The sequence below is a fragment of the Punica granatum genome, chromosome 3, assembly GCF_007655135.1.
Source record: "Punica granatum isolate Tunisia-2019 chromosome 3, ASM765513v2, whole genome shotgun sequence".
Classification (NCBI taxonomy): domain Eukaryota; kingdom Viridiplantae; phylum Streptophyta; class Magnoliopsida; order Myrtales; family Lythraceae; genus Punica; species Punica granatum.
The window spans coordinates 6,727,691-6,747,000 of record NC_045129.1 but is presented as its reverse complement, the minus strand read 5'-3'; the positions used below and the strand labels follow the sequence as shown (position 1 = coordinate 6,747,000).

General features: G+C 35.2%; 2 protein-coding genes and 1 non-coding gene across 4 annotated transcripts; all 3 read left to right on the top strand.

Annotated features, from left to right (window-relative positions):
- The first annotated feature begins 3,597 nt into the window (after nucleotides 1-3,597).
- Nucleotides 3,598-7,821, top strand: LOC116199703 (U-box domain-containing protein 5). 2 transcript variants are annotated; one of them, XM_031530164.1, is made up of 6 exons: nucleotides 3,598-4,235; nucleotides 4,459-4,531; nucleotides 4,718-4,903; nucleotides 5,086-5,193; nucleotides 5,296-6,407; nucleotides 6,727-7,821. In XM_031530164.1, exons 2-6 carry the CDS (start codon nucleotides 4,475-4,477, stop codon nucleotides 7,490-7,492), a joined length of 2,229 nt encoding a protein of 742 aa, XP_031386024.1. In that variant the 5' UTR covers nucleotides 3,598-4,235; nucleotides 4,459-4,474; the 3' UTR covers nucleotides 7,493-7,821. The 2 variants fall into 2 exon arrangements, with proteins under 2 accessions (XP_031386024.1, XP_031386023.1); XM_031530163.1 differs by having other exon boundaries at nucleotides 4,697-4,903.
- A 2,382-nt stretch (nucleotides 7,822-10,203) lies between these two features.
- Nucleotides 10,204-10,277, top strand: TRNAN-GUU. Its single transcript has one exon. It is a non-coding gene; the product is annotated as a tRNA-Asn (tRNA).
- Nucleotides 10,278-13,256: 2,979 nt separating this feature from the next.
- Nucleotides 13,257-16,052, top strand: LOC116199704 (laccase-11). The gene is made up of 6 exons (XM_031530165.1): nucleotides 13,257-13,459; nucleotides 13,774-13,925; nucleotides 14,025-14,269; nucleotides 14,359-14,487; nucleotides 14,597-15,520; nucleotides 15,623-16,052. The coding sequence occupies exons 1-6, from the start codon at nucleotides 13,346-13,348 to the stop codon at nucleotides 15,751-15,753; spliced, it is 1,695 nt and encodes a 564-aa protein (XP_031386025.1). The 5' UTR covers nucleotides 13,257-13,345; the 3' UTR covers nucleotides 15,754-16,052.
- The last annotated feature ends 3,258 nt before the right edge of the window (nucleotides 16,053-19,310 follow it).

The following is a 19,310-nucleotide window of genomic DNA, read 5'->3' as shown; positions in this document are numbered from 1 at the left end:
ATTTCGTAAAATCTGATCCAACGGCTCAAAATAAAACAACAATGGAGGTTTTTTTTCCAAACAACCGTAGTGGAATCTCCCTATTATGTAGACATTATACATCTTCTATATTACATATTGAAGAAGGAAACTACGGGTATAAACTTTTCCTTTCGAATACTATAACGAAATAATTTGAACCATATCAGTAACAAAAAAAAAAAAAGAACCATATCATATTAATAATAAATTAAGGGTAAATGGTCTTTCTAATACTGCCATAACGAAATAATTTGAACCATATCAGTAACTATAAAAAAAAGAACCATATCACATTAATAAGAAATTAAGGGTAAATGGTAAACTAATAACTGTATATACTAATATTAGCTACCAACTCGCAACTATCTCTTCCACTCACTCTTTTCCCCCAACATTAGTCCTCCTCCCTCCTGTCCCACGGTTTTTAGGCTTCATTTGGTTTACAAATATTATTTTACTACCCTCTACTACACTCTATATTTTCCTCAATTCAACAATATAATCATTAATTTTAATCTTCTTCTTTAATTTAAAATACATTCTCTCTCATATATTTTTTCATAACTATTATTACAACTAATTTTTAATAATAAATTATACCAATTATTAATTACTTTCTTGTCTTTTTCTTCAATTTTATATCTCACATACTTTTCTCAACCATTAGTACAATTAATTTTTTAATAATAAAAAATTTCAATTATTTTATCTTCATTTGATAGAGTGGAGTAAAGTTATAACTATATTTCGAAGCCAAATGCCCACTACATCTTTATATGTTCATTAATTTTATAACTATATATTTTTCCTATCAAAAACATATGTTTTCACTTATTAAACAAAGAACTAATCACATTTTAAAACCATAAAAAGATGTTGTAATATTGGTTTAGAGGATTTAAAATGACTTTATATAAAAAGATTTTTTTTTAAAAAAAAAAAACTTCCACAACACCATGCATAGTGCGGGAATAGATCTCATATATTTATTCATGTGAAGAAAACCCAGAGATAAGCATTTGATTTCAGGTAAATGTTAATGATTTAGTACAATTAAGTATAAAAGTAAATATTACATAATTATAATATTCGTTACGTCTGCGATTTTGTTCAATATGATAAAAAAATATTATGTATGAATTAGGATTTAGATAAGATATATATTTATATATATATCATGTAATGTACCATTGAAGAATCGGCATATATTATTGTATACTTTTGATACACCGTCATGCAATGAAAAAAAATAATTGTCAGCAAGCTTAGTTCAGGAAGAAATGTGCTGATTGTATTTTCTACTCAATAAATCAATCAACTCGGTTTCTTACAAAGTTTAACTTCATGTTTAGAGATAAACGATTTTTTTTTCAAGTTTAGCGACTCCAAAAGGTTTCAGATATATGAATATCTTCGTTTGTTTTTTTGCTGGGTATGAATATCTTCTTTATTGCATGCTACAAATTCACGGGAGGTATAATTATATTTATATATAATCAAAAAGTTCTAATTGGAGGATGCCATTAAAGAAAGTTGAGCACTAGAGAGAGAGAGAAAGAGAGAGCTCTCATCAAGTCACGTCAAGTTGCTTTCATTTGCTTAGCTTTTTGAATTTCGACGGGCCACCCAAATAATAAAACCATATTAATTTACTATATAATATATAATTGTTTAAAATTTATTGTATGCAAAACCAAACAAAAATGAAAAATTGGCCAGGAGAGGTAAGTAATTGGACAATGGACCGCATACTTTTACCAAGTCTCTTTCTTTCTCTCTAATTGTCCTCACCAAACATATGTATATACATACATACATATATATATATATATATATTAAAATAAAAGACAAATATTTATACATATCATAACCCTTTTGTCCAATCTACTTGGATTTAAAAACAATCGGGACTTTATTTATCAGGCTTCCCGTACATATTGGGTTACATTCTCCTTGAGGTGAAAGGTAATCTTACATAATTTAGCAAATGAATGAATGGTTTATGGATACATACATCGGTACTACGGAGTTATAAATTTGTACAATTAAAAGAAGTTTATTAATTTTTCCTCATAACACCGTGATGAGAAACTAAAAACTATGTAAGAGTCACTAGATTAGATTACAAATACAGTTTTATTTTTGTTAGAAGCATTTCAATTTCGATATAAGAATAATATGTTTCTTTTACACTTCAATATTCCTATAATTATAATATATTTTAATAATTGGCATTCAATAGAGTCCGCTGGACCGTGGAAATGTCAACAATCACGGTCAACGGCCGCTTTAGGCAACCTCATCCTTAAAGTGGACACAATAGCCGCTCAAAAGAAACCAACGGGACCCACATAAAGATCGCACCATCTCTCCGATCCAACGGTTCTAAATCATCATAGCCGTCACAGACTTTTACGAGGACCGCTCCGGTGGCTGAATTGATTATATTGTTTATTGAATTGATTATATTTATCTATTCTTATCAATTTATATATATAAGAATAGATATATATATATATATATAAATTGATTCTAATGGTTGAATACTTGAATTCGAGTTCTGTAAATTGATAAAATTTAGGTTACGAAAATTTTATCTTTAGTGGACCGATTTAACTCGAGCTGGATTAGTTCGGATCCAATGACTTTTTGAACACCAACTTGCACATTGAAAAAAATATACATCACCGAAAGCTCACTTTCATTACTAGAACAAGTCATACATGGACATCACCCATGCTAATCCATATCACCTTCTATAACATCCTAGCTCATCCTTTATTAATAAAAATAAAAATAAAAATCCTAGGTAACCCTTTCAAATCTACTGTCGAGTTAGGAAACTATACAAAATAATTCCCACTAGAAAGTCGCTGGAACTTACGCAATTTTAACGGGGAAGTAACGAAATACCTCCGCAAATTCCATGATCAAAAAAGTCAAAAAAGCTCCTCCAAAAACCTTGAAATAAAGATATATTTTTTTCGATTTAAAAAAGAAGAAGAGAGAACTACAGACAAAAAGATTCATCATTGTAGCGAGCTAGCTTTATGTATGCATCTCGAGGCATGAAACTCGTTGCTCTATATGAATATTTTCTCATCCTTTTGACCGATCCTATTGAGCATACCATTTTGAATGCGATACTCTCGGTATTCAACCAACAAATGAGCATGAAATCTCTCGAGGACACTCACAAAAAATTTGAAACTGTATACTTATTTTCATAACGCATCGAAATATGATAAAGGAACATAACATTCTATTAGTTCGAATGGAGTTTACTATCATTCTTGTTATTAATAATTGAAACTGATCAGAATCAAACTCAGAACTCACGTCCCTCTATTGTCATTTTCACTCTGTTTTCGAAACCCCAAAGTTCATTTAAGGCGAGGGGAATATTTTTAAAAAAAAAAATAAAATTTAAGAAAAGGTTCATCTTAGCCATTACATAATCATTTTTGTCGCGTTCTCTTTTTTTTTTTTTTGGGTCCATGGATGTTCTCTTTCACATTCATAGAAAGACCAAGCAAAGAGCCAAAGTAGCAGGCCCCAGCCCCAGTAGCAGCTATAATGGTCGAGGAGCCGATCTTCGTGGCCTTCTGTCTGGAAACAGAGCTCCTGCTTATTGTAGTTATTGCTCTCACCTGCTAATCAGATAAAGCTTTGCCTTTTACGTTTCCCCTTCCTCCCTCCCTCTCTCTCTCTCTCTCTCTCTCTCTATCCCCTCAGCTGCCCCAGGACATTGATCAAACTCTCCTCCTCTTCTTCTGACAAGTGGTATGCGTGCTCTGTTTCCGGTTCTTGAAAGGGTGTGAATTTCATTCTCTGGGTCAAGAGAAGCTTTCTTTTGCTTCCCTTGCCGGCGTTTGATGTGCTTTATCCGGAGGTTCCTGTCGAACCTCTGCTTCGTTTTCGGTTTGCCTTTCTACTGGAGGGCTGCTGTGAGCTAGGAAGTTGGGTGATGGTGAAGTCGAGCTTTCTCAATTTCAGGGATTTCCTCTGTTTCTTGAGCTGAATTTTGGTGGGCCTGCCTAGTACGGAGGCTTGAAGCTGATTGTCTGCTCCGTTTCATAGTGAAATTTAAGGTCGTGTTCTTGGTGGGTTGTGGCTTGCTTTCCGTTCACAGGGCTTCTTGAGGTGGAGTTTTGGTTTGTGTTGTGGGATAACAGAGGACTAGGCAACTGTTCTGCTGTTCCTCTCATTAGTTGGTGAGTTCTTGTTCTCGAGTAAATCGTAAATCTGACCGTATATTGAAATTGGATTTGATTCCCCTGTGATTTAGAGTTTGGACTCGGGGAACTGCTTTAGAGATCTACTAAGAGCAAAAGTTTGGGTTTTACGGGGTAGTTATGGCTCAAGTTCCCAATAATCTTAGCAAGAATGGCAATATATTGATTTGTTCTTTCTATGCTTCTCTGTTGGCAATTGAAGAATCTGTAAATTCTGGATGGGGAGCGATGCTGCGGAAGCGGAGGACATCCTCTCTGTTCCTTCTTCGTATAAGGTGAAAACTTGTTCTAATCAGATGCTTTCTAAGTTCTTCCCGTGAATGTTTCGAAGAATATGCCATTCTTCTTTGGGGAAACCTTTTCTTTGATAGGTTTGAGGGTCACGAAACATTAAATATGTGTGCAGAGGCACTCTTCACCTGATATCGTATTAACTGCAGGTGAGATACATCTGTTTGCAGGTTCATCGAGCAATGTGCACCGAGCTAATGAGATTGGTCAACAGAGCGATGAGCCTACTGCCAGAAATTGAAGCAGCTCGTCCTCGGTGCTCCTCAGGAATGCAAGCACTCTGCTCATTTAATCAGGCAATCGAGAAAGCCAGGCAAGTCCTCCAGCACTGTAGCGAAGCCAGTAAACTCTATCTGGTAAGTTCTTTTCTTTTATTTTCTTTTTTCCTCCTTGTTACAGTAGCTTGGGAGTTAATTCTCGATATAGGCCTTGAAGTTTAGAATATTGAAAAGTTGTTCGATGATTTCCGGGGAGCAACCTTTTTCTTTTTGGGGTTGTTTCTAACAATGTGTTGATGCTTATCTTATATTGATTTCAGGTGTATACAGCTGATGCAATACTTTCAAGATGCGAAAGGTCAAGGAAACTGTTTGAGCAAAGTCTTCTCCAGATTCAAAACAATGTTCCGGTTTTGTTGGCCATAAAGGTGAAATCCCGAATTCTCTAACTACTATTATATCTGAAATTTTGTAAACAAAGTCTTGTTTGGAGCCTCTTTTGATCAAGCTAACTTTGCCCCCTTACTCAGATATCTCAGTTCATAGATGATATCAGAAGTGCGACTTTTACATTGGACTTGGCCGAGGAAGAGGCTGTAAAGGTTATCCATCAGTTAGTCCATCACGGTGCACCTGAATCCGGCAGTGTTGAGGATCTCGAGCTGATAAATACCTTTCAATCTGTGGTATCAAGACTCCACATTACCTCTCCAAAGGCCATCTTGATTGAGAGAAGATCGATTAGGAAACTGCTCAGCAAGGTCGGGGATGACAACACAAAGAAGAAGAAAATCTTAACATATTTTGCCTATCTTTTCAAGAAGTATGGCAATCAAATTGTGACTGAACAAGCTGAGACCATCAAAGTTGAGAGTGATAAGCTGTTTTTAAATGATGACACTAAATGTGATCCAGAACCTAGACGATCTGCTCGAGTTGAGAACCAAACTAGCCCTGGCGATGTCCTGTCCGACCCAGTGATCCTTGAGGAATTCAAGTGCCCACTCTCCTCGAGGCTCATGTATGACCCTGTGGTCATCGCCTCGGGGCAGACCTTTGAGAGGGTTTGGATACAGAAGTGGTTCGATGAAGGCAACAACACTTGCCCAAAAACAAAAGTGCAGCTCAATAATTTATCAGTGACTCCAAATGGCACCATGAAGGACATGATATCAAAGTGGTGCGCAAAGCATGGGGTTTCCATGCACGACCCGAGCGTAGAGCTCAAAATAGAAGCCACGCCCTCATTGGACCACTCCTTTATGTCCATTGCGAGTATTGGAGACTCTGTGAATGATTTGCACATCCATATGGATCTTAGCAATGTTTCATTTGGGTCCTTAGATACGAGCTTTAACTCCGACTCCTCACTCCCCAAAATCACAAGAACAAACGAGAACAGCAAGAAGAAATCTTTGGATTCGATTTGGAGGCTATCAGAGCTTCCGTGGCTATCTCAGTGTGAGTTGGTCGAAGATTTCCGGCGCAGAGTAGAGCACAATGGTCAAGCTCTTTACACGACTTCGCCAGAGAACTTTCTCAGTCCAATATCGAAATTTGTTGGAGAGGCTATCCACCACAGGGACATCAAGGCTCAGAGGAATGCAGCCCAGTTGTTACTGGCATATATGAAGAAGAGCAGGTCTGCACTATTCTAGTATTCTTGGTGGTCTTGATTTATTTATAGCTTGTTTCATATCGTGCTGTATTGCTGGGTAATTTTGTCATAGTTTCCCCTCGTTGATGCCTTGACTTGTATAGTACATCAGACATAATCTGTTTGGTTCCAACTCTCTAAAGGAAAGGAAAGGAAAGGAAAATACAGGCAGTCAAAGAAACATTTATGTTCTGTTTTGATGGGACGACTTTCTTCAGCGTAGAATATTATCGGATACTAGAATGTTTCTCTATTCCTTGATTTCATCTTCATTTTTTCACTTGTCTGATGCTGGTTGTTGCAGATACGGTGCAAAAGACTTGACAGAAGAATCATACTCCGTGGTGGTGTCACTCTATTCATCAGAGGAAGTCAAAGAGGAAGCTCTTGCAATAATAGAAACTCTTTCTTCTCAGCCCCATTGCAGACCAAAAATTGCTGCTTCCGGTGCTCTTGCTTTGATATTGGATGCCCTCTGCTCCAGATCTCGAGGCCTTCAGGGCTCTGCACTAAGGATTCTCCATAACCTCTCCTCAGACAGCGATCTTCGGCCCCTCATCTTGTCCCTAGACCACATCATCCCCAAGCTGGTCCCTTTCCTGAAGGACACCAAGGTCTCGAGACACGCTCTGTTCATCTTGCAACATCTCTGCGATATCGAGGCAGCAAGAATCTCCATCACTGAAACAAGAGATTGCATCGCCTCCATGGCTGAGCTGCTCGACACTGGGAACAGTGAGGAGCAAGAGATTGCCCTGTCGATTTTTCTCATGCTGTGCTCTCAGAGGCTGGAATACTGCCAGTTGGTTCTGGACGAAGGGTTTGCCGTTATCCCAGCCCTTGTGAGTATCTCTATCAACGGGAGTGAGAAATCGAAGGTGAGCGCGATGGAGTTGCTCCGGCTGTTGAAGGATGTCAATGTCGTCGAGGACCAACAAGACTATTCTTCTGGGACTGATCCTGACCAGGCCAGGCCTAGAGACCACGGTGACCACCACAAGGAGAACAAGAGATCGTCTTCTTCACGGTCATCGGGGCTTTTTTCAATTTTCTCAAGACCAAAGAGGTGAAAGTTTAGATCATGCCCTCATTGCGGTGAAGTCTTTTAATCTCACTGTATAGCTATATAGACGTATATATAGGTTCTATTTGTTTTTGCACTAACTTTGTAAGTTTTGTTAGCAGATAGGTCAGTTGTTTTCATCCAGATAATGCTGCTTATGGCTTCTCTTGTTTGGTAGGAAATGTACAGTAGTTTTCATGCAGATGTATTGTATTAGGAGGCATTTATTTTAGGTCAGTTATTAACCCGAGACGACCGGTATGGAAGTAAGTTATAAATTGTCCCCTTTTTATTTCGTATCTTGCGAATGCATAGGTTACCCTTTGTGCTGAAATTCATTCAATGGATCACTCGGTAGTATGTACTGTCTTCTGGACTAACTGATAATTCGTAACTCTAGCATCACTTCTTTTGATATATTTTCCGTGCATTTTCATTGCTTCCTTGCCTGAAGCAGGGCTTTGGATCGTACAAGGAACACTGCTGTGGTCTCGGAGTTGCTTCTCTTGAATCTGTGGGATTTAATGAGAATTCCGGGTTCTGTTGGCTTTGAAGTTCTGCTGTGACAATGTCTCCAGCCGGCTTAATACATTCAATCTTGATCATTTTGCCATCTATTTCTTGACCAGTAACTGCTCGCTTAATGTCATTATCATCTCGATTCTATTCCGACAAATCCCTTCTTTCTAGCAGGTTTTAGACTAAAATCAATTTGACTCGTTCGAAGTCTAATAAGAGATTAGTGTTGAAAGGTAATATATAATTTCTGTTTTTTGGGTTAGTGAGTCGCATCTAATTTCATTATCATTGAGAGACCGAGAGGTCAGTGAAGGGTTGGAAGTACATCAAATTCAATGCACCCAAATCTGATTCAGTTGTTGGGGTTGGATTAGGTCAATGGGATCTTTTGGTTTGAACTCATCTTTCTTGAAAAACATGAACGTTAGGGAAAGTTCTTTATTTTTGTTCCCACACTATTATGTTTGAGGCATCGGGCATGTTTCTTAGAGCGGTCTGCGCGCAGAAACGGCCCCAATATTCGGTTTCGCATTCATCGTTTTTGTACACCTAAGGGGGAGTTCAATTAGTCCGCTTAGATTTATAATGATATCATTCTATCGAAAAGGATTGACCCGATGAATTGGTAGTTCTAAGTAAGAACTCTCTGATTCGATGCATCTCTTCTTCTGACAATCGACTAGCTGGGGTGTTGTAGGTGATTCAGGATTTCTAAGTCATATACAAACTTCGGATTTTTCGGTTTTCGACAAAAGTTTTCTCTTATATAGGATGTCCTGTAAGAGCTTAATCAAATAGACGCACAATCGAGGTAAATAAAAGCTCCTATAAAGTGTGTTGGTTCGCATTTCTTGTTGAATGATATGATCCTGACCACTAGATAATATTATTACGTTAGTAATTGTAAGGATTGGAGAAGCATCACTAAATCACTAACACTACTCACTAAATCATAGTAATTTTAGGTTTTTTTTTTTTCTACCTCCACTCTTTGAGATAATATTAAAGTATCTGTCATTCGGCTGTAATGAATTAAATTACAATTCTAATTATCTTTAAGTACATATAAAATCGGTCATAATAAAATTTCAAATAATGAGCGTACTATTTACTTTTAGAGTGTGGATAATTTTTGTTCTTTTTTTTTCCCGGCATATTCGATACAAATTAATAAAAAAAAAGCCACCGTTGGCGAATCCAACTACCTGGCATGGTGGTGGCGGCAATTGCCAATCTTCTTCTAATGGCGTCTCGTTCAATTCCTAATTTTGCCTCTTTCTTTATCTCTCTCTCTCTCTCTCTCTCTCTCTCTCTAACTCTTTATCGCTTTCTTTTTCTTATAATTTGAGCTTACATTTTTTCTAAACATACTATTACAAAATAAAATGATATAAATGCAAAACTTACATTCACAAAATTCTTTCGGTATGTCAACTGTTAAATAATAAAAAATAAATGTATTTTAATGTAATGAATCTTAAGTGATACTAATATATATTTTCAACCTTATCAGGATTTAAGACTTTTGGGACGTTAAAACTTAAAAGGTCACCCTAATATAATTGAAGGCATGCACGATTATCTAAGTGATTCTAAGAAGATATGGTGGAATTAAATTTTATATTTGGGAATAAATGTCCCTTTTTTGACTTGTATTGGTTAATATGTTGTATTATAAAATGTAAAGAGTTTACTGACAATTTTATGTCAAAGAGGATGTAACGTAATGGTGCACGTCCTCACATGTTGACCTACAGGTCGTAAATTCAAACTTAGTAGGATTACACATTCCTCTTTATTAGTTATTTAAAATTTTTCTTTCAAAGAGGGTGTAACCCAATGATGCACGTCATCGTATGTTGACCTACAGGTCGCAAATTCGAACTTAATAGGATTACACGTGTCTTTTTATTAGTTATTTAATATTTTTTTTCATTGTATTAGCCCGTTGACTTTCCTTATAATTGAAAAAAAAGAGTCTACTAACAATTGAGTATCCATAATTTTTATGGAATGCTATTCCTATTACGTACTTTATGTCTATTAGCTATTAATTATTGCATAAACATGTACATGTGATGATGGTATTATTGACCGAAGGATTTTCAGAGGTCGTGCCATCGCACGAATTATAGCGTGGTCACTGTCTCAGTCGTTCACTAAGCGGTAATTAGTTTGATTTTGAGAATGCAAATCAAAGCTGGAGTAGCTCAGTTGGTTAGAGCGTGTGGCTGTTAACCACAAGGTCGAAGGTTCAACCCCTTCCTCTAGCGATGTAAAATTCTTTTTTCTTTTATTTTTCTATTTTTTTCATTTTTTAATTTTATGTCATCCTTTCAAAAACGGACTATCAAACGTTAGAAAATATATCATCATTCAAATAATTTGTTTAAATATTTTACATCTTGTAAGATTAACTTAAAATAACGTCAGAATATACATTTTTCAAATTAAATTGTTTAAACACTTTTATATCTATCTATCTATAATCTATAGATCTATAAACAATAAATGATTTGACGTCCGTCCCGCCCAGGGAGTGAGTGAGGTGGGATTTCCCCACCCGCGGGACCCACCCCCTCTCTTCCTTTTTTTTTTTTTCAATTTTTAATGTTTTGTACTTCTAATTTTAAAACTTTTTAATAATATAAGTACATAAATTTTTATTTGGGACACTACTTGCTATCTCAAGGCTTACGGATTCGATTAATTTTAGGTTTCTGTAGAATCAGTTCGCTGAGGAATAAATCTTTCTCTTCAATCATAAGCATAAATTATCTAAAACAAGTGCAAGTAAGTAAAATTCTTTTCAATGTATCACTAATTTAAGTAGTATATTTTTGTTTATGATCTTAGAATTTTCTTTTTTCGATTAATACAAATTTGAGCTAATACGTTGACTGAGACGAGCTTGATTGACTTAGTTATGACGGCAAGATTCTTTTATTGAATATCAAAACCCTATTATGGATCAAGATTGTCCATTTAAAATTAACGGACTGCTTAAAACTTATTTATATTTTTGCCATGATTTTCTAATAAGATTATTGAAAATTTAAATTAAAATTAGTGAGGAAGTCCGTTTAATGTTTTACCAATAAAATATTAATTAGTATAATTAAAATGTGGTTCATTTACTATTAACCGAGAGTTCATAATTTTTTATACGTAAGATGTTTTATTGTTAGTTTCAGTTACACAAATTATCATGATAAACCAAAACAATTTAAGAAATTTTTTTGACCCGTGGCATCGCTCGGGATTACAGCCTGGTTATTATCTAACATGCATATAATCAGATAAATAAGAAACATATACATAAGTGGGGTTTCTAACATCTGATATCAACGGATTAAATTAATACTAATTGAACTGGCATGTAACATTCAAACGGAACAAAGTTTGTCATTTCTTCACTTCAACGTTGATGAACTGTTGATTTTGTCTCTGTTTTTCTATTGCGCATCATAGCTTTTAAGGTTTTCAGTTGGCTTGCTCGAAGCAATGTCTAAGAAATTTATCCACAAAGCATCGTATCAACTATCAAGGAATTCAATACATCTTTCTCTGTTTTGTGGCCTTAATGTAAGCAGGAATGACCAGGAAATCAGATCATCCACAACACACGCCCTGAACTTGTTGACTCACTACGACTTTTTTCACCAAGTATAGATATTAAACACTCGAGTAATGGAACATAAATCGGTCGAATTTTAGACATATGGTTAGTTCCTCTATGAAATGGGAGGATTTTAAAGAGATTATGGGGGTTTGAAGTCATCCGAAGCGTCCAGGAGTCGTAATAAAACTTTTAAAACAGCTGACATGCAGCTTTTGAATCATATATATATATATATAAGAACAATTAGTTCAATATATATTTCAAAGTAGAGAGCAACGAAAGGTTAATCTTTCAATAACGTCGAACTTGGGGTAACTTATATCATGTTGAAACGAGTAACTTCATTTGCATCTTCTAAGGTATACGAGTTTACATGCATAAATAGGGTTAATTGATATGATTAAAATGGTATTCCCGTGTATGAGAAAGACACGCGATCAATAGGACAAAACCACAAATTAAGCGACGAAATTATGAAAAGAGAACATTCGCTAAAATGTCGGCTGAGAATTTTTATTTTTTTTTAGTTTTAGATTTAATTTAATAATATTAGGGCAGTTTTCCTTAATTAAAGCCATACAAGGGAGCTTCTGGCAAAGTGAAGATGTGGCCTTTTCTTTAAGGTAAAGTTCATACCGATCCTCCTCTTAATTTGAAGTTAGGATTTGGCCTTACGTACCTCTCACATACCAGCAGGATACATTTCTTTAGCATGAGTGACAAACAAGCACATATACATTCGGAAGAGCTAATGTCGATTATTACTGATCTTCTCAACACGTAGTGCGGAACTCGTGTTAAAAGCGAAGCGTATAATTAAAGCGACCGTAAATTTTTAAGGATCGATGGTGGAAAGAAAACTGTTGTATATGTAACATGCATCCATACTTAAAGGAAACTCATCGCATATTATAAGTGCGCTTTGTTTCATTTTACGATAATGATGACCATTATATATATTTATGCTTCTCCAAATTGTGTCGATTTTATTGATTTACACGGTTTACGTCGGTAAAGTTTAATACTATATGTTACTGTCAAATCTAATTCTCCACCTAAAAGCACCTGCCCATTGCATATGGAAAATTGCTTAAATGCGATCGTTTTCATCGTATACCTTGTCAATGATAACACAGATTACCATGTCCCTTTTGTGGAGTAATTTATCGGATGTTTCCAGAGAGAGACAAATTCCCGAGGGGAGAGCGGCCGTGTAACTCTTCTCACCACGAATCGTGTCTAATTTGAGCGTGTTGTCCCGCTGTAACAATTTAAGTACAACCTAGAGTTGCTGAGTAGGAATAATTAGACATCCATAAAGCAAGCCCCTAATAGATGATAATTTTTGTTGGGGGCTAAACCTCATTTTATCCAAAACTGGGGGCTTGGGGGGCTTGGAAAGCTCAGATTCCACGTCAGTCAAAAGACAAGAAATGGGAACTGATGAAAGTTAGAAATCGCCATCAGAGTTTTGCTTACAAGGTTTGGCAAACACACCCTTCACTATTCAACTTCAACCTACTCAACCAATCCCTTTTCCCTCCCTCCTTCCCTATCTTTTTTTTTTTTTAATTAACAAACTGAAAAGCTCCATACATTGCATATATATATATGACTCCCGTTTGAGCTGGAGTGGTCAATCTCATCTGCGAACATACATTCATACAACGAAGAAATCAAATTGAAGAAATTTGAGTTCAATCAGCCAAGAAGAGAACCATGGGAGGCCGTGGGAGGATAAATTTTTCGAGGGTAACCCTTGCTCTCGTAGGATTGTTCCTCGGATCGTTCATCTCTGCATCCGAAGCGGCCGTCAGAAAATACCAATTCGATGTGAGTCAACAAGCAACCATTCATACTCTCTTTTGTACGTTTATCAATCACATGTAAGCATTTTTCGATAAAACATTATCTGCATTTCAAAATTCACACCAAAAGAGCTAATGAAGTTCGAATTCCGTCGATATTGTACTGCTATGTGATTTATTTTTTTGACACGTTGGTGATATATATGCAATGATGTACAATATAATAAATCAAACGATAATCTAGATTTATTATATTTGTACGTCTATGTAATTTTTTGACACGTTTGTGATATATGTGCAATTTGATTAAATGATTTATTTTTCTATTGATTTGATCAGATTAAGGTGAAGAACGTGAGTAGACTATGCCATGCAAAGCCCATAGTGACAGTAAATGGGATGTACCCTGGCCCTACAATTTACGCCCGTGAAGGAGACAGAGTTATTGTCAATGTCACAAATTACGCTCAATACAACATGTCAATCCACTGGTAATCATTTGACACAGAGATTAAGTTCTCTAAATTTCGATACGGCAAGGCTTTCAACATCGATAATTAACCTATTTTCGGTTGATTTCCATCTACCAGGCACGGGCTGAAGCAGTATCGAAACGGGTGGGCAGATGGGCCTGCATACATCACGCAGTGCCCCATCCAGACCGGGAACGGCTACACGTACGACTTCAACATCACGGGACAGAGAGGGACTCTCTGGTGGCACGCTCACATTCTGTGGCTGAGGGCCACTGTGCACGGCGCGATCGTCATCATGCCTCAGCAGGGGACTCCGTTCCCGTTCCCGCAGCCCTACAGAGAATTCAACATACTTCTAGGTGAGTATAGATTGTTCCTGAAATTAAACCAATTTATCTGAAGGGAATGCTGATGTTTTTGGGGAGCTAATTGTTCTTATGGCCTGCAGGAGAATGGTGGAACGCTGATGTTGAGCAGGTCGAGAAGCAAGGGAACATCATGGGGCTGCCGCCGAACATGTCCGACGCTCACACCATCAATGGCAAACCCGGGCCACTCTTCCCCTGTTCCGAGAAGCGTAAGCGAATCCATTTTCTGTCGGATACATGAAGTCTGCAGAGTAATTCTAGGAATCATGAAACACGCGACCTCCACCAGGATGATTGAGTTTTTTTTCCTCCTTTCAGATACTTTTGTAATGGAGGTCGAGTCGGGGAAGACCTATCTCCTCCGTATCGTCAACGCTGCACTGAACGACGAGCTTTTCTTCGCTATTGCTGGACACAACATGACAGTCGTCGAGGTTGATGCAGTCTACACGAAGCCCTTCACGACACAGTCCATCTTGATCGCCCCAGGCCAGACCACAAATGTCCTGGTCCAAGCTGACCAAGCACCCAACAGGTACTTCATGGCTGCACGGCCTTTCATAGACGTCGCGATCGCCGTAGACAACAAGACTGCCACGGCTATCCTCCAGTACAAGGGTGTCCCCAATACTGTCATCCCTTTGCTCCCGAACTTGCCAAACCCGAACGACACCCAAACCGCTTTGGACTATAACAAGCAGCTTAGGAGCTTGAACTCACCGCAATTCCCCGCCAATGTTCCACAGAAGGTCGACCGGAACCTCTTCTACACTGTTGGTTTGGCCATGAACGCTTGTCCCACTTGTGTCAATGGGACAAGGCTCCAAGCTTCCTTAAACAATATCACCTTTGTCATGCCCCAAGTTGGCCTCCTCCAAGCCCACTACTTCAACACTTCCGGGGTCTTCACAACCGACTTCCCAGACAAGCCGCCGAGGCCCTTCAACTACACCGGCGCCCCCCTGACGGCAAACCTCAGGACCAACCATGGCACAAGGGTCAGCAAGCTCGCCTTCAACTCAACCGTCGAGCTCGTGCTCCAGGACACGAACCTCCTCACGGTGGAGTCACACCCTTTCCACCTCCACGGCTATAACTTCTTCGTCATGGGGACAGGTATCGGGAACTTCGACCCTGCCAAGGACCCGGCCAACTACAACCTGGTCGACCCAATGGAGAGGAACACCGTCGGAGTCCCCACTGGTGGGTGGACTGCTATTCGGTTCCGCGCTGATAATCCAGGTAAAATAACGGCAACAACCTCTACCGTCATTAAATCTAGGACATATGATTTTTCGTGTTTAATTATCTGGCTAACGACCATCGGGTTCGTGATGAACGCAGGTGTGTGGTTCATGCACTGTCACCTGGAGCTGCACACCGGTTGGGGGCTGAAAACAGCGTTTGTGGTGGAAGATGGGCCGGGACCGGATCATAGCATCCTGCCTCCACCAGCTGATCTTCCGCCATGTTAAATTGATCAAATATCAATTGAGCTTGTGATGAACAGCAAGTAATTTGATATTTCAAAAAGCTATACATTTTTTTTTTCTTTTATAAATTCTTATGACCAGATTACCATTATTCTTTTTTCTTTTAATTCACGCACAAAGAAGATGAAGGAGGTTTCTTGAGGAAGAAATTTGTGGAAGCAAAGAAGTGGAAGCCCTGCTTGATATTGGAAAACGTAACACAAGCTCCGACAATTGTATATTTTCAACAGAGTGTATGTTAATTTTAAGATGATAATAAAATGAATTTGATGATTAATGAAGTTGCATATCGTTTGATAACTTGTTACTATATTCGTAATTCTAATCACTAAATGCTTTTAATAAATATCAAACCCCCCCACATATATTATAAGTAAAATTTATATTTTGCCGGTGCAATTTGCCAACTCTATCGCATCTCGTGACTGCGACTATAAAGGGTAAATTTTGACTACATACATTATAATTTGTAAAATGGTCGGCGACACTCCCTCCTTTCAAAATTAGCCACACAACACCCCTCATTCCACTGATTTCTATTGTTTTTTCCTTAAATTGAGTCAGATTTGGTTCAGGTAAAAAAATCAGGTAATTGATCGGTTTGTGCAATTCTGTTATATGGGATCCATATGGCAAATTCAATGTTCTCTGAGTGACTTGTCAGCAAAAGGAGGGCTGGTATGTGGCTAATTTTTGAAAAGAGGAGCGTCGCTGGTCATTTCACAAATTATAAGAGGGGTCATCGAAATTTACTCTAATTTTAATCATTCCTTTCTCAAATTTTTGTTGTTAATGAGCTAGCTTTCATCTATATATTAGTAAAATTTACTTAGGTGTATAAGTGGGCGCAAAATAGATGCAATGCAATGTATGAGTGCATAATAAATGCAATAGGATGTCTTAGTAACTGCAATTAAAAATTATGAAAAAAATGAAAATTTTAAAATGAAGAATAATTAAAAAATATATATAACATAGACACCTGGATTTAAGTATTTTAAATGAAAACATCACGATATACTATTAGAAAATATAATAATAAAATATTTCAGGCTTGGTTTCTATATTTGAAACAAATATATACAACGGTCTGGATATTATTAACACAAATATATTAACACAAAGCAAATTAAATATAAGAATTAGTCACAGAATTATCGTCACTATATTGATTAAATTAGTCTAAACTCTAATATATTAGAAATTATTTCTTCAAAAATAGAAATTAATTATTGAGAATTCTTACAATTCATAAAAAAGTAATTCACCCTTAGAGATTGTGAATAATTACCATATTTACCAAAAAAGAATAATTACCATATGTAAATAAAACTCGTGCAACGCACATGATTGGAAATCTTTATGTAAGTAAAAAATAGCAAACCAAACTATGACTATAAAAAAATTCATAAATTAAATATTATACTGAATATGTTATACTAAATAAAAAATAGTAAAATAACTACAATTGCAATAAATGTTTCCAATATTTTAAAAAAATAAATTTCATAATCTATATATTAGTAAAATTTACTTGGGTGCATAATTGTGTGCATAATAAATGCAATGCAAGGTATAGATGCATAAATGGGAGATAATAAATGCAATAGAATGTATTAAGAACTACAATTTAAAATTATGAAAAAAAGAAAATTTTAAAATGAAGAATAACTATAAAAATTATATAATATAGACACCTAAATTTTAAGTATTTTAAATGAAAACATCATTATATACTATTTGAAAATATAATAATAAAAAATTTCAAGCTTAGGTTTCTATATTTGAAACAAATATATATAATGATCTCAAATATTATTAACATAAATATATTAACACAAAGCAAATTAAATATAAGAATCAGTCATAGAATTATTGTCACAAAATTGATTAAATTAGTCTAAACTCTAACATATATGAAATTATTCCTTCAAAAACAGAAATTAATTATTGAAAATTCTTTCGGTTCATAAGAAAGTAATTCATCTTTAAAGATTGTGAATGATTATCATATTTTACCAAAAAAATAATAATTACCATATGTATATAAAATTTGTACAACACACGTGATTGAAAATCTGTATGTGAGTAAAAAATAGCAAACCAAACTACGGCTATAAAAAATTCATAAATTAAATATTATACTAAATATGTTATACTAAATAAAAAATTGTAAAACAACTATACTTGTAAATGCATAATAAATGCAATGCAACCTATGGGTGCATAAGTGGGTGCATAATAAATGCAATAGAATGTCTTGTTAACTACAATTAAAAATTATGAAAAAAAAAAAGAAAATTTAAAATCAAAGAATAATAATTATTATTATATAATACAGACACCTAAATATCTTACTAACTACAATTAGAAATTATGGAATATTAAAATTACAAAATAATATAATTTGAAACATTAAAATACTAATATAATACCATTATTTTATCAAAACTAAGTAAACACGAATCATTAAAGTTAATGAAAATTTTACCAAAAAAGCTTATAATATTAAGAAATTCTAACTATGAGCAAAAAAAATCTATTGGACATTTTCAATATTACTGGAACAATATATGCATTTTATATATGAAATTGATGATCATGTTCGAATATCAAAATTTATAATACATCACTTATTTTATGTGAGACAGCATAAAAACTTAAATACAATAAAAAATCTACCTATCTATATATTTATAGTAAAACAAACTACACAAAATAATAAATGTCATTAATAAATGCTATCAACATATTATTGTAATTAATTTATATTAATAAAAATAAGTATATCATACAACAAAATTCTCATATTACCTATATACAAGTCCATATTTAGGATTGAAATATAAACTACTAAAAGTCACTTTTTTATAATAAAAATTTTGGCAAAAGATTTAAATTAGGATTTTAAATGAGAACATCACGATTTAGTATTATAAAATACAATAATAAAAAAAATACAAAATTAGGTTTCTATAGTTAAAACACATATGTGTAATGATATCGAATAATGTTAACACAAAGCAAATTAAATATAAGAATCGGCACAGTATTATTGTCACTAAATTGATGAAATTACTCTAAACTCTAACATATTAGAAATTATTTCTTCAAAATTGAAATTAATTATTGAGATTTCTTACGATTCATAAGAAAGTAATTCATCTTTAGAAATTATGAATAATTACCATATGTAAATAAAACCCGTGCAATGCACGAGATTGAAAAGCTATATGTAAGTAAAATTAGTAAACCAAACTACGACTATAAAAAGCTAAATTTCATAAATTAAATATTATAGTGAATATGTTATACTAAATAAAAAAAGTAAAACAACTACAATTGCAATAAATGTTTCCAATATTGTAACTAAACTAAATTTCATAATTTAATTATTTATATTGGAAAATAGAGTGCTCGTATAATAAATGTTCGTAATAAATATTCCTGATATTGTAAGAAAGCTAAATTTCATAATTTAATTTGAAATTTCATTCTAAATAAAATAGTAATTAATAATATAATGATTTATAAGATAC